The sequence below is a fragment of the Ammospiza nelsoni genome, chromosome 5 (assembly GCF_027579445.1).
Source record: "Ammospiza nelsoni isolate bAmmNel1 chromosome 5, bAmmNel1.pri, whole genome shotgun sequence".
Lineage (NCBI taxonomy): Eukaryota > Metazoa > Chordata > Aves > Passeriformes > Passerellidae > Ammospiza > Ammospiza nelsoni.
Window position 1 is genome coordinate 42,287,594 of NC_080637.1, and position 15,554 is coordinate 42,303,147.

The 15,554-nt window shown below is 37.6% G+C and overlaps 1 protein-coding gene across 4 annotated transcripts in view; it reads right to left on the bottom strand.

Moving 5' to 3' along the window:
* KITLG (KIT ligand) overlaps nucleotides 1–15,554 on the bottom strand; it is a 56,578-nt gene that overhangs the window by 23,938 nt on the left and 17,086 nt on the right. For all 4 annotated transcript variants that reach the window (XM_059472102.1, XM_059472101.1, XM_059472100.1 and 1 more), the window contains exon 2: nucleotides 6,930–7,043. In XM_059472102.1, the coding sequence (XP_059328085.1) occupies nucleotides 6,930–7,043 (114 nt within the window). The remainder of the gene's footprint in view (nucleotides 1–6,929; nucleotides 7,044–15,554) is intronic.

Consider the following 15,554-nt stretch of genomic DNA (forward strand, 5'->3'; position numbering starts at 1 on the left):
AGATGCTGTGCTGGTAAACGATGGATCTCAGTCAAAATGAGGGACTTACATTTGTATTGCACTTGGACTTCCCAATTCACACACAGAAAATAGGGTAAAGCCCCTGATGTAAGAGTGAAAGATATGTCTGTACTAGGTCTGCATTTTGTACACCCTTGCTTTGCTGAAATGAATCTTGAAATTTTGTTGAACACTAACCACCAAGACTGATCCAAACGCAACCACTGGATTTTCATCTGCTCAAATGATCCTGAAAGGAATGAATGGATTCTGCACACCCACTCTCTGAAGGGTGCCTGACTGCTGTGCCTTCTGACAAGGAGCAGATGACAAGGTGGCTCTGTCCTGCCTAAGCAAAAGTATTTGGAAAAGAACTGTCCCTTGAAGCCACCTGAGTCCTGGAATGGCTTTTTTATTAGTTCCCCATCTTAGCTCCATGAGTACAGTGATAAATCTCAGGGGCCACAAAACACCTGCCTGCACAACTTACCTTGGTTTAAACAGAAGTAACAGTTTTGATTAGTACAGAGAATGTCAACTGATAATCTTGCCAAGCAACGTATGGAACCAAAAGCATTGATTTGCTATTAAAATGTCATTAATTTTTTCTCTGATTTAGTGGCTGTGTGTGATTGCAGATATCCTAACAGGCTGAGAAGAGTTGAAGAGCAGGGAATCTAGCTCTTTAAAGAATCTTTAAATCCATATAAAACCAACAGTAAGTGCTATATTCCCAGTTGTAACAAAATCTTAAACTGGGGAATGTAAGATTACTTTTGACATAGAGAGGTCTGAATATCTAATACATCACTGTTAACATTGCATAGCCCAAACATGTTTTAAAAAATGTTCATGGTCACATAGATGTGGAGATGAAAAAAGGATATAAAAGTAATTTGGGTTCCATAAAGTACTCTTTCATTGCAACAGCAGACATGAGAGATGACCTATCTGCAGTCACATCCATTGAAGTGAGGCTTACTGCTCTTGAAAATTTCTTTTATTGTGATTTTAATGAAAATTATAAGGAGACAAGCACGGATATAATTTTTATACACATACAAAAGATAAAGTATGCTAATAGAATAAAATTACCATTTTCCATTGTCAGTGTTTTCTTTTTTACTCTGAAGCATATGATGGGAATAAACATACTTTCTTTTTTGGATATAATTTCTACCTTGAATTTCTCTCTATATATTTCCCTTTTCCAATTCTTTTCACAGAATAATAGAATGGTTTGAGTTGGAAGGGACCTTACAGACAGTCTGGTTCCAACTCCCTACCATGGACAGGGTCATCTTCCACTACACCGGGTTGCTCAGAGCCCCATTCAACTTTGTCCTGACACTTTTCCAGGAAAGAGCCACCCACCACTTCTCTGGGCAACCTGCTCCAGTGCCTCACCACCCTCACAGTAAAGAATTTCTTGCTTACATCTAATCTAAATTTCTCCTCTTTCAGTTTAAAGCCATTCCCCATTGTCCTAGCACTACATGCCCTTGTCAAAAGCCCCTCTCTAGCTCTTTCTCACTGCTTCCCTGGCTTCTTTTCCTTCAGGAGATTCCACAGTCTATCCCTCATCTCTGCAATCCACTCTATTTCATCTGCTAATGAAGCAGTTAATAAAATCCTCATCATTTGGCTTAAGACAACATGCTAACGATTTCCGTTCACACTTTTTACAGTCATAGTGGCAGATTATTTGCAACATAACAACTCTGGATCATTTTTTATAACCCCTTCACTCAGGAGAGTTAAATCCATTTAAAAATAAAAATCAAACGTGGCAGAGAGTGTAAAGTACATATTTACAGCAAAGATGTAATGCGAAAGCAAAGTATTTGACAGCATGTCTCCAGCAAAGAACTGGTCAGTAAATCCTGACTATTATTTTGGGTTTCCTACATTAAAAGAAGAAAATTAAAAAGAAGAAAATTGCTTTAGAGAAGTAGTTCATGGAAGAAGAGGTATTTTAGATTTTGCTAATGAACAAAACAAAAATATGTAGGTATATTCTGTACATACTGCACAGCTCAGTGAAAATTCTATTTATATGTAGGTTTTGATGATCATATTTAACAAACATATATAACGAACTGATTTCTAATTCTTATGCAAAATCAAATGCACAATTACAGAGATGCAGTTTTCTGCTGACTTACTGTGCTGAAAAGAACAATGGGGACAGACTTTATTGATAGGTACTGCAATTACAGTTTCATAATATGGAACATTTGCTCATCAAGGAATGTGCTTCCCTCCAGACATCTTCATTACAAAAGAAGCAGGAGGTCACGTGGTGAGTAGTGCAGAATGAATGCTCTCTAAATACTTTCATTCTATATTGGTATGAAATTATGCTCTTTTGAACTTCTCACCATAAAAAAAAAATGATTGTTCAATTGTTCTTTGCTTCTTAAGAGCATTTTACTTAGGATATATTCTTCATATGACAAAATTACATTACCTAGATGAGAATAAATTTAATCCTACAAAGTATACAAGTCATTTTTTCTACTAAGAGATACCAGTCTGGTTTGGACTTACATTGACCAATGGTCAAAAACCTTATAGTTATTGAATTTCTTTCCACTTCTTTATTCTGGTGTGAGTCTAGCATGGTGCTAGTGAAAATCCAGATTAAGAGCACTGAAAACAAGTTACAGCACACATCTCTCCTCAATTTATTACTCAAAACAAAGTTGATTAGGCAAATGACCCACATTTTCAGGCACTGCACAGCATGCCTTACTAATTCTCCAATAGCTTAGGCTTAATAGACATCTAATGTCTATATTCACTCAGGATCTTGACTGAGGCATGTTCTCATATCCCTATAGTACAATTAAGTTGAGCAGAACACAGCCACAGTCACGCTCAGGAGTTTTCTAAAGTGATGAAGAGGGTTTACAGTACCAGTTGACAGCAAGCCCAGTACCAAATAAACGAAGACTGGATAGGGAATTGTGGCACTGTTTAGCAAGCTGTAGGTGCACTGCAGTACAAGTGTGTGTGTGGGGTGGGGGAAAGCATACTGGAGAAAAAGCCAAATGAGGGACATGGATTCATACTGCAAAGAATTTCAGCATGAGATAGGAAGAGGATGGGCATCTGCCTGGATCATCAAGGAGCATTTTCCCTGCAACCACAAACAGTGTAACAGATACCATGGAAAATAATGAGGAGAAGCTGAGGGCAAACTCAGCATGTGTTATGACAACACAGGCAGTGTTAATAGTACCTTTGAAGATAAACCCAAGAAGCTTGCCATTGATAGTGGAAAAAAAAAAGGAGGAACAGCTTGAAGGAAATAAGTAGAGGAGAATGGGTCAGAGCAGCATGTGTACAGACAGAAGAGCAAAATTACAGAAGCTGAAGCTAGAAAAAGATTTTTCATAGACTGGATTTTTATCCACCAAGAATTTGGAAGAAAAATGTACTTGTTTGTCCAGAGAACTACAAGAAAAAGTTTTCTCCTATTATGACAAGAAAAACAATGAATGTTTTAGAAGTGAACTTTGAAGGGTCTGTGAAACATCAAGAGCCAAATCAGACACCTTTGCTGAAGACCTGAATGGCTGGGGAGACATGGTGATGTAACTTTACAGTGAGGAGAAATAGCCCAGGACAGACTAACATTTTGGGGAGATGAAAGAGATCATACTCTGCCTCTGAGGAGGATTCATGCCAAACTGAAGCCAGGCTCTAGACCAATTATGCTTGATAATTTGTGATGAGACAGGAGGAAGAGAGTGCAATATCCTTAAGAGATGGGAGTTGTGCACTACCGCTGAACAGATAGTTTGTTGTACACAGAGATGGGGCTATACTCACAAATGTGGACAAAAAGGGTTAAAAACATGACAGTCTGGCTGAGAATAAAGCTTACATCACTGTGTCCAAATGTGACAGAGTTTGTGAATAACATCATAATAACTATGAGCAATAACTGTACACATAACACTTCTGTGAAATCCTCTGGGCTACAATTTGTTCTCAGTGTGAAAGAGAAGGATATTTATTAAAGACCCTATGTTCTAAGGCACAGATTCTTTGGAGTGAAGAAATAAAACTCTTACTGAGAGGCCCATAGAATCTCCAGACAAAGGGAAAGACTGTGGATGTTGTCTACCTCAATTTCAGTAAAACCCTTGATACTGTCTCCCACAGCATATTCCTGAAGAAGCTGGCAGCTCATGCTTTGGACAAGTACACCTTTCACTGGGTAAAAACTGCCTGAATGGCTGGGGCCAGAGACTGATGATGAATGGTGCCACAACAAAGTGGTGATTAGTGTTCCCCAGGGCTCATTATTGGGGTCAGCCAGTATCAGTTTATTCATTATCTTTATCTGGACAAGGAGACCAAGAGCACTCTCAGTCACTAAGCTGGGTGGCAGAGTTGATCTGCTGGAAAGTGAGAAGGCTCTGCAGGGGGAGCTGGACAGGCTCCACCAGGCAACTGGGACCAGTTGTCTGAGGTCCAATAAAGCAAAGGGCAGGTCCTGCACTCATCACAACAACTCCACCCTGCGCTAGGGGAACAGTGGCTGCCTGGAAGAAAAGGACCTGGGGGTGCTGGTTGAGGGCTGGCTGAATATGATCCAACATGTGCCCAGGTGGCCAAGAAGGCCATTGGTACCCTGGTCTGTATCAGCAATGGTGTGGCCAGCAGGACCAGGGCAGTGATTGTCTCCCTGTACAAGCACCGGTGAAGCCAGAGCTCAAGTCCTTTGTCCAGTTCTGGGCCATTCACTGCAAGAGGAGCAACAGAGGAGGGCAGAAAAGCTGGGGAGGGGTCAAGAGAGTGAGTCATACGAGGAGTGGCTAAGGGAATGGGTTGAATTTTGAAGACACACATCATCAGAATATTGCTCCTTAATTCAATGAGCATATGTTGTTTCAAAAAGCAGAAATGGTACAAAATTTTTACTTCAATTTGCAAGAGTTATAGGGTCACCTGAACCATATTTTTAAGTAATATCATTTTGGAGTCCTTTTTATAGGTACTAAGGATATAGTTCATAGAGCATAAAAAACCCTATACTTGCTACAAAGTAGTATGACCAGTCAGTATTCTCTTTAGGCTTCTCCCTCCTCATATTCACACTGTCAGCTAACAAAGTTTTGTTTTAAAAGTACTTTAAACCTCATTATGTATTTTTAAATTTTCGTTCTCAATGTCTAGTTGCCAGAATTTCAAAAGAGAATGATCAACATGCAATTTAGTCACATTAATTGAAACAAAGAGTTCTTATACTAAATTGATAGAACTAAACTTATTTTCACCTTATCCTTTTAATTCTCAAGTTACTTCATTGAAATTATTTCTGCAAATATTAACACAGACAAAACAGGAAGACAGGCTTTCCTCAAAACAACTCATGCAACTCAAAACAGAGAGAATCTATGTTTTGCATCTGTCTGCATCTGTCTGTCATTTCTCCAACCCAAAGTATCTTTGAACTTGTTTGGAAACTGGACCTCAATTTTGCATTTGTAGGGTGATCTGAAAGATACGGGTCTAAGTCAGGAGAATGACCACACAGCATCCTCATGGAGGAGTGTCCAAAGCAGCTCAGCCCAACCCTACTCTACTCAAGCTCCACAGCAGCAGAAGAACAGGGTAACCTGGACAGTGTGATTATTCAAGCTGCTTGCACATTTTTTGTAATCTGTATTTATATGATTTTGAAATTTAAGTTATACTACAGGGAAAGTTAAAGCATTTGTTTTCAGGACACATAATTGACATAAATTTATTACTATCCCTGCACTACACAATTTCACCAGCCCTCACAGGAATTCTGTTGTTCTTGCATGCTGTCAACAGGTTTACTTTAAAGCTTAATACTTTTCCAAGAGATGAAATATTATCTGGGATAAATATGCCAATACTTCAAAATTCTGCCTAAAGGGACTCATTTGAAGCACTAAACATTTAAGTAGGACTATAGAGCACACCTAGAGATTCACACTATGTGCCAATGTGTATAAAAAGGACCAAAGAAAACAAGTTAAGAACACTGCACAGGCAGCAAATGCTAGGGGTGTTAATATAAGTGTTTGACAATAATAACACTGATGTTGCAACTTTTTTCCCACAATGAAGCCACAATTTTCAGCTAGATTCAAAATGCAGATGAAGATATGCTTGCTAAGTGTTCAGTATATATTATTTCTTAGAAACCTTGGTGTTATATCCTGCACTACTGCAAAATAGCATAATTATTAACCTCAGTGGAGCTAAACACCAATTGACTTCACAAGCAGATGCTGTTTTTCAGGTTAATGCAGTGGTAAATTAAGTAACAGTTAAAACTTCCTGAAGTGAATTTAGTTTTTATATGAAGCTGTGAGTCTTTCAGACTTCAACTTCTGTGTACAGCCAGCAGAGAAACATACAACATGTGTAACCCACTCACACCCAAAGACTGCAAAACCTGTTCAATTGTTATTGCTTTGATGGCTACAATGATGTCTAATACCACACTATTTTTATGTGTGCCACTTGTCTTTCATATACCTGAGGTAAAGACTCTGCTTCAGTTCAGCTCTGTTTGCTGCCAACCTGCTCCATGCAAGTCAGTAACACAAAGACAATAATCTTTCATCTGCATGGGGAACAATCTACTCTGAAAGAATGTTTGAGGAAATAAAGATTTTTGGCAATTGTTACTGAAGTTTGGAGTCAGGAAACTACATATGTACACACACTCCATTTTGGTCAAGGTAATCTCTTCAATTAACACTGGAATTACTTTCACTGCAAAAAAAGATTTTGTTCAAGTGACAGATGTTGATAGATTTTCTTTTAATATTGCCCTAGTTTCAATACAGATTTACTAACTTTGCTTAGAAATGTAAGTGCCCTTAGACACTGACAATTTTTTTTAACATGAATAATGTAAAATAAAAGGTACTTACCAATTTTGCAATGTCATTCACATCATCTGTGACTGGATTCCCGCAGGAACTCTGGGCTTTGACAAGAGGATTAAGTAGGAGGAGTTGAAGACAAAAGCAAGTGATAATCCAAGTCTGTTTAGTAAAGAAGAAACAAGAAACCCCAAGTAAGCAATTGCCAAATATGAAGCAACAAGAGATTGCAGTAATGTTTTTCATATGTGCTGTCTAGAGGCAACAATACTCTTTATCCTTCATGAAGGCATACTTGTACCACCATTACAGTATCATCTTCATGGCAGGAATCCATGAAAATGCACTTAATTGATCTTTTCTGGAAGCAAATATCTTTAGAATGTTAATGGAAAACCTAGTGTTGAGCCATTAGGTTACTTGCACAGGATCATTCTTAGCTGGGTTTTTGCAAAGTTTGCAAGGAAGAGAAAGATACAAATCTTGCAATACTCTTTATCATCAAAATACAATTGATTGTATACTTGTCATTCACTTGATAGATCTGTTGCTCTAATGTGATAAATAATAAGGAACAAAATTATACCAGAGTAGATCAAGACAAAAGGAGAAGGTTAATAATCACAGCCATTTCATTTGAGTACTTAAACTGCAAGCAAACCCACAACTGGACTCTGCCCAAGTACTGACATCTCAAGCAGCAATACAGTACATCTTCTCCAAGTGACGTGCTCTGGCCTCTCAGAAGTGCCAGCTTGGCTTTGGCACTACATTCCCCTCCTAAATCCTGCTGGAAACAGCAATGCAATGTACTGACACAGGCTTGTGAGACTCACAAGAAAAGCACCAGATAACTAGCTGCGATGCACCTGGGTGTCTCCTTGGCTACACTGCCTGAACTTCCTCGCCTTCTGTTGTTCCTTGTGCTTCGCTGGTTTCCCACAGAGCCCCGTGCCAAGTTTAAGCTGCAGATCCCTAGCTCCAGAATGTTAAAGCGTTTAAGTTATGGATAATCAAAAGTTGCCTCGGGTTGTGAAGCTTCTTCTGCCAGCTGACTGAAGCTGTCAGCAAAAGCCGATGATGGTGTACATTTACGGCAAGTATGGAATTTGCCTGTGCAGGCTCCTCAGCCTCCATAAGGGCAGGACTGAGATCAGGATTTGCTTTTGCACAAACTAAGACACAGCTCAGCCCCGTCTGTTCTGTGTGACAGGTAGAGAACTCCAGCTTCTACCCTCGCCTTCATGTGCTCTCCAGCCTTTCAATTTAAGAGCAAAGCAAATGAAACAACAGCGACACAATTCTCTAGGAAAGCAAGAGAAAAATCACAGATTAAAAAGATGTATCATTATAGTAATATAGAGGGCCTAAGAAAGAATGATAATAAAGATTGCTCAGGAATTTCATAAACTTGACAGAACAGTGCCAGGCACTTTATCTAAAAGAGCTGTTAAATGACAAGAGTAATCTCTTTCTTGTATCTTTTATCTCTTAAATCTTGTATCTATCCTGCAAGTAAAACTGGTCGTTTGCTTTCTTAGAATACAGCTTCCTGACATATTTAGGTAAAACCAGCGTCGGCAGCTGGTAGAAAAGACAATCCAGCTTCCCCTCCTTCTGCACTGGCAGGGATGGTTTTAGTCAGTTATACCAGGCAGACAACTTCCATTTTTGTTTTCCTGTAGTATTTTTCAGCTTTCTGATCCACGTAACTGACACAGCTGAAATACTCTGTCAAAGATGAGGCAAGCCAGGGCTGCTGATTTCAGTGCAGCCTGCACTTGCCTTCCCCTAAACTGTACTCTCAGACACCACAGAGAAAGTAATCAAAAGTATTCTGAGCAAAGTTCATTTACAATATGCATATATTTTGAGAATGTCTCTTGCTTCAACAAAACTAGTATTTAGAAATAATTTTATTTTAATATTTGTACAAATAATTACTGAGAACAATTACCAAGGTGAAGGATTGAGAATAATTAATAGACCGTCTTACAAAATGTCTGTGTTTTAAGCTACAGAAAGCTTTGCAGTTATATATATACAAACAAAGATGCTGCTAGTTTTAGAAAGGACGTTTGAGAGCTCCTTGCAGTGTATTAGAGCTCAAAGCTGTTTAATAACTGATTTCAAGAGATCAAGAGAAACGTCTCCCTTTCCTTCATAAGCTCCAGAATCACAGAGGAAACAAAAGGCAATCTCAAGTTAACAGGCTACCTCCTCATTCACAATTTTTGGAAATAAATTGCAGTAAAAAGGCAAGAAGTTAAGGACAACTATATACTGCAACTATATTACAACTATAATGATAACTGTACTGCTTTCAAGAACAAAATCTGAGTAGTTCAACCTTTGGAGTAAACCAGCGCATTGGCAGTTACAGTGGCAGGGACTTTTCCCTGATATCCTCGTTGGAGATGGAGTTCACACCAGGAACTGACAATTTCTTTATTGGATTCCTTAGTATTGATTAGTAAGTAAAGATGGAATTTTGTACTGAACTGTGTCATGGTCATAGGATGATGTTCAGCGCAACAGTCTAATAATCAAAAAAGTAACAAAATTCTTTAACTAGAAATGTTTTTTCAGCAGATCATCTAAGTAATATTAATAAACACTGTAGTGCACTCCAAATAACAGCAGAACTTTGATGCACCTTGTCAATTTTTGTACTTCTGAAGTTTAAAATCACTATACATTATATAATTATTTAAATAAATAATACTTTTTCTCCTATGTAAAAATGGATGGGATTTAAAAGCATAATAATTTTATAACTGGTATTAAAACCAAATGATTTGCAAATTTTGAGATTTTTTGAGGTTTTTCTTGGTTATTTTCTCCCCATGTCATCCAACAGGAACTAAAAAATCTTCAAAATACTGCTAGTTTCAACATGTCTATTATACAAAATCTTTTAATAATTTGCACTCACAAAATATTTACATTACGCATGCCTTCAGGCACATTATATGTAAGGACTGTACAGATGAAAGGGTTGAGCTATTTTTGTGTTATTTACTAATGACCAAACCTGCTGTTTGAGCAAAACTTGAATAGACTGAATTAAATCAAGGACAGAACAAATGGGAACCTTAAACAATAGCTTTATAAATAGAGATGCCCATTTTATACTTTATTAAGCATAAATAAAAGTTACCTACACAGCACTCATAACAGATTTCCATATTTAATTACCCCTAAGTTAACACGGGATTTTTCAAAGCTGGCCTAAGAATTTAATCACACATCATTTATTAGCATTAAATTGAAGATATATAGCAGACTGGAGGCAGACCTGTATACCAAAGGGCCTCTTCCTATTTTTGGCTCAAAAATTATTCAATTGTCTTTAGATTCTGTAATCTCTTAAATACTGAATATTTAAGTTTGTGCAAGGGGAAAAAATAATGATGAGACTCAAAAGGATAATTAAAACTAAGGATTTCAAGTACACTCATTTGTTTATTCTGCAAATGATTTGCACTATTGCTTGGAAGCCACAATCTAGAGTTTCAGCAAACAGCATTTAAGAAGCTCAGCTAGTGATCCAATGTGTTGAAGACCACCCTTTCAGTTGTAAATCAACATCTTTTTTATTTATTCACTTCATTTACAATCTCAACTGTTGACAAAGGCTGCTGAGTGAGTGGTTTAGCATCTCTTTCACAGTATGCTATGAAAGATATTCAATCATGTTAATGTTCAGCTAATTTCTTAAGAGGAAAGCCGCAAGGGGAATACCACATTGCTAAATAAACCATTCTTTGGAAAGTCTGGACGTTCCCAAATATCTAGTTTGTCCGATAACACTTCTAATCACAAGAAGGTTGAAGACATTAAAAAAAAGCAAATAGCAAACCACAAAAAAAGCATTAAGCACAGGGAGAGGCAGTAACTACACAGATGAACGGGTTCTCCAGTTTAAAATTTCTTGTATTCAAATCATATTAGCCTTGGAATTTTTCAGCCCAGTTTCCTGAGCAAATCACCCAATTAATCACAACCAAGCCACAGCTGAAGAAGGTTAGCTGACAATATGGAACAATGTTCACCCTGGGCTAGGCTTCCCAAATTTATTTTCCACTTCTGTTAACATTGGAGTAGGAACATCTTTCAGTATTGGCCCCTCAGACAGTGTTTACATGCTGCTTTGCTGAGACACAGCTTGTGAACTTCTGCCACAGACAACCCTGGTTGGTCAGTCATGGACGGGTAACTCAATGTTCATACTTATGCCTTGAAAAACCTTTTGTAAGAAGATATAGAGAAAATGTAAATAGCAAGAAAATAGATTTCTTTGCTATTATTTTTTTAAACCACAAAGCATCCAGATGCATAGAAGCATGGTAATTCTTTCTTAGGTCTATTTAGTTATCTAGCTGTGACAGAGATTAAATAATTAAAGTCATGGAAGAACTGTCTTAAACCAATTAAGAAATTAACTGCCAGAATAGAAAAATCTTTAAATGAAAGAAGAGCATTTATACAGAATGTAATCCAATTACAATTTCCATGGTATTCAGTGACACCTTCACACCTGCAAATGGCAGCGCTAACTTAAATACCGAACATGGCCATACCTAAATACTGCTTAGAGTACTAAACATTGCTCAAGCCCCCGAAAAAGCGAGTTAAGTGTGGAAAAAGAAGTCACCCACTTTAGACCAACTAGTTCTGGAACAATGAAGTACTTGGCAAGCACATTTGGAACGGGCAATGTCCCCTGCACATTCTCAAGTACCCAGGAAATTACTTCAGAGTAGCTGAAAGAAGCACTGCTGAATAAAGCATAGTTAAGGCTTAAGTCTAGTGTACACCCCTTGACCACCAAAAATGGCCCTAGTCTCACCAAATACAACAGCCTATCAACTGGGGTTCTCTCTGAGTGGCAGACCTGGGTTGCATTTCCTGCAACCAAGGTCATTCCAACTCACGGGAGGTGAGCTGGGATTCTCTGATATATCTACCTTGTAATGACCATGGAATCATAGATTCATTTAGGTTGGAAAAGACCTCTTAGATCATCAAGTCCAACCATAAACCCGGCACAGCCAAATCCACCAGCAGACCACGTCCCCAAGTGCCACACCTACACTTCTAGAGCTGATTTCCTGTCTATTATGGCTTCCTGGCTAAAAGGGGCAAACAAGGGGTACACTGGTACTCCTGACCCTAATTTTTCACAACATTTATGCATTTTACATTGTCAAGCCAATATGTGGAAAAATAGACATGTTCACTGAACAGACATCACCAAGTCTGTGTGTATCCTTGTCTCACACATGCTCTTCCATCTGGGCACCCTAACTTCTGCAAAGCTCCCCAGTCAACTTGTGGGTTTTCTTGAACAACCTTTTGGCAGTCCAATGAACAAAATGCATAACTCCAGCTCAGTGAGTCACTCTGCAGTGATGAGACACCTAAAAATCTCTGGATCACACCCTCCATGCTTTGTTATGATAACAAAATCCAGATACATACTTTTCTAGTGACTGATACCACTCTTTATTTTTTTAACAATGATGTGTAGTAAGGAGTATGATGGTAAAAGTAAGCAACAGAGAGTGTCAGAGATATTTTTCTGCATTTTGATTTAAACACAGACTATAAAAATACTAATAACAACTCTTTTCCAAAGTAAGTTTTAGAATGTTTTGGACACAAAATATTTGAACATATATTTGGTTGTTTACAAAACACAGTATATTTTCTACTCAGTTCTGCACATAATATCTAAAATACATAACATGAGGGTATTTCAAGGGGTTAGGGGGAAGGAAATTAGCAAGTTCATGCTACAAATATAAGCAGGGAGGAGGTGCCATTGCTACCTACATTCAAATGAGTTCAACAGGCAAGCTTCTTTCATAGCTGTTTGATCTTTTTGTGGCAATACTGTATTTGCCTTTCTATAACTTTCCCAACCCTAGAAGCTCTTCCCCCACACTTTACACTCTGGTGTATATCCACAGGGGACTCCTAGAATGCCTTTGCACTCACCTGTGTGACCACGAGAATGGCAATTTTCATCCAACTGTTCATTTGGTGGCAGAATGTTAAAGTGGAACTTGCTAGACTCCACCAGCCATATGTGCAGAAGCAAAGCAAATTGCTTTTGCAAAGCCAATTGCTGTATTCAGATGCTTATAGGCCAGTTCCCTTCCTAAGGTACACTCTTAATGAACTGGAAATAATTTTATTCAGGTCAATGGATAAAAGGTAGTCCCAAACCTGTTAAGTGCTAATGCAGAACTACTTTTTCTCCAATATTTTTCTTTTTCAGCTGTAAGGAGAAACCATTCTCTAGCTCTGCCAAGTTATTCACATCTATTTCCTGAATCAGACAAATTTAAGATATGTAGTCTTTACAGTGTTGAGAAAATGATGAGTCACACCATTCTTTCCCACCATCCAGACCTTGGGAAAACTGGGAAGCTGCTTAAGACTATATGCCAACTTCATTTCATATGACCTCAGGCCAACTGCTATTATCCTCTACCCCTTGCAGCTCTTCTTGACAGAAGTAGCTGGCTGCTCCAGCCAATGTGCTACTGCATACTTGGTAAGGAGCACCCAAACTCCTGCTGAGTGTGGTTTGTGTGTTTCAGCTGAAACCAAGATGGATGTGATAAGCAAGAACTGTAAAGTGATAGAGAGTTTGCTTTGCAAATCAATGCAATTCAGGTATTTTGCAATTACATTCAGTAAACTACAAAAAAGTCTTTTTAATGTGTAAATTAACACATTTATTTTCAATCTCTATAATGGTACCATTGCAAAATATTTGGCTGTTCTAAAAATATAAGCTCTGGTTCTTTAAAAATGTAATCTCATCCATAATAAATTTTGTCCACTCTTTAATCTCACTTGACAATCAGGGATTCAGGCAGTTTCCATGCATCCTAAACTTGTCCTGGATGGCAGCCAGTTTGTTTAGTTCCCAAGTACTGGGAAGTGAAGTTACCAAGAGACAGGTAATTATACATGAATTTTGCCTCTGGAACTTGTGTTAAAAGTGTCTGAATAAACATTTACTGATAATAATCCATCAGGTGGCATTCTAGTTCAGTGAAAGAGCCAGGAGATTTAAAGGACAGAAGTATTTCAGCTGGAAGAAAGGATAAGAATTTAAAAACTTCTATAATTTGAAAGAAATCTTCCTATAAAATCAGAATCAGAGATTATCAGGATCTCCAAAGGTCCTGCACTTAGCAGTCTTTTTAGGACATGTGTACTGGCAAGAGAGATTTCCCTTTCCACTTCTTGTAAAATTCCATAGCAAACATCCAGGATTGATACTGAAATTTTTCATCTTTCTGTCTATAGCGTGATAAAGGCCAATAATTTCTTGTCCTGTAAAAAAAGCACTGGGATCCAAATACATGCACAATCAAAATAGAAATTAGCAGACTTCAGTTGACTCAACAAAACCTCCCACAAACTTCAAAGAGGAAGTTGTCTTTTTTTTTCCCCTACTGGGAACTTACAGAATTCTAGCATAGACCCAATGGCATTTTTAAGTAATTTAAAAGGGAAGGCAACATAAGATAAAATTATCTTTGCAGGGAGGAAAAGCTCCTCACACTATATGGAGGTGGATGATCTGTCTTCCTCAGGGAATGAAAAGACAGTCTTTTGGATAAAATACTTAATTAAACATTTTTTTCTAAAGACCTATTTCAGAGGTCTTGCTTGTCTGCCAAATTCATGCAAAAAAAAAAATCCACTATATTAAATATTCTTTTGAATTATAATGAAAATATATACCAAGCAATCTTCTTTAATCTTAGACTTTTAAGCACCAGTAAAGAAAAGGAAATAAGACTTGTTATAGAAATTCTGTACTGGATCTTTAATTCTTACCATCTGCTACAAATTATATGTTGTTTGGGTTGGAAGAACTATTACACTGGCAAAATAAATTAAAATAAATAAAATAATCTAGAAAAGTGAAAACAGCTATTTTGATACTTGGCACACACCAGAACTCATGTACATGATGAAAATGTCCTCCTATATCATTCTTAGTATGAAGCAAAAAATGTTAAGTGGATTCTTAGTCTTTCACGCACAGAAACTTTGCTAGATAATAAACTGCATTAATTAATTAATTATTAATCTGAAGAATTTTCAGTTCATGCACAAGCCTGTGCAAAGCAAACATCAGGGAAAAAATACTTATAAAAATTAAGAAGAATTTGGGCACTTTTTTTTTTTCTTTCTTTTGAATCCTTTCATACTTTTTTTATATAAGCAGGGGATGATTTTCGAAATTTAAATCACAGAATTGTCAACTTGGTTTTAAACCAAAGACATTCTCAGAAAGCCACTGTTCTGTTTCTGGACTCAGAATTTTTTTGATAACATCCCTGATAGGCTGTATCTTTATAGAGATATAAATCCAGAACTAATTTCTCTGACCTGCTTGATATGAGACCTCGTTACAAAAGGGTAATTGGTGAACACAGACTGAAACTAGATGCCAGTATAGTCGAGACTGTGTTTCAAGCTCCTACCTTAACTGTATTACATTTTTATAATTACAAGCTTAGCTGTGATTAAAGAACACTGTTTGGAGCTCTTTGATATGCCAACACCAGTATAAGCTTTGACAGTGCTGATGGATGACAATTTTTCACATCAGTATTGTACTAAATATTGTAAGACTTT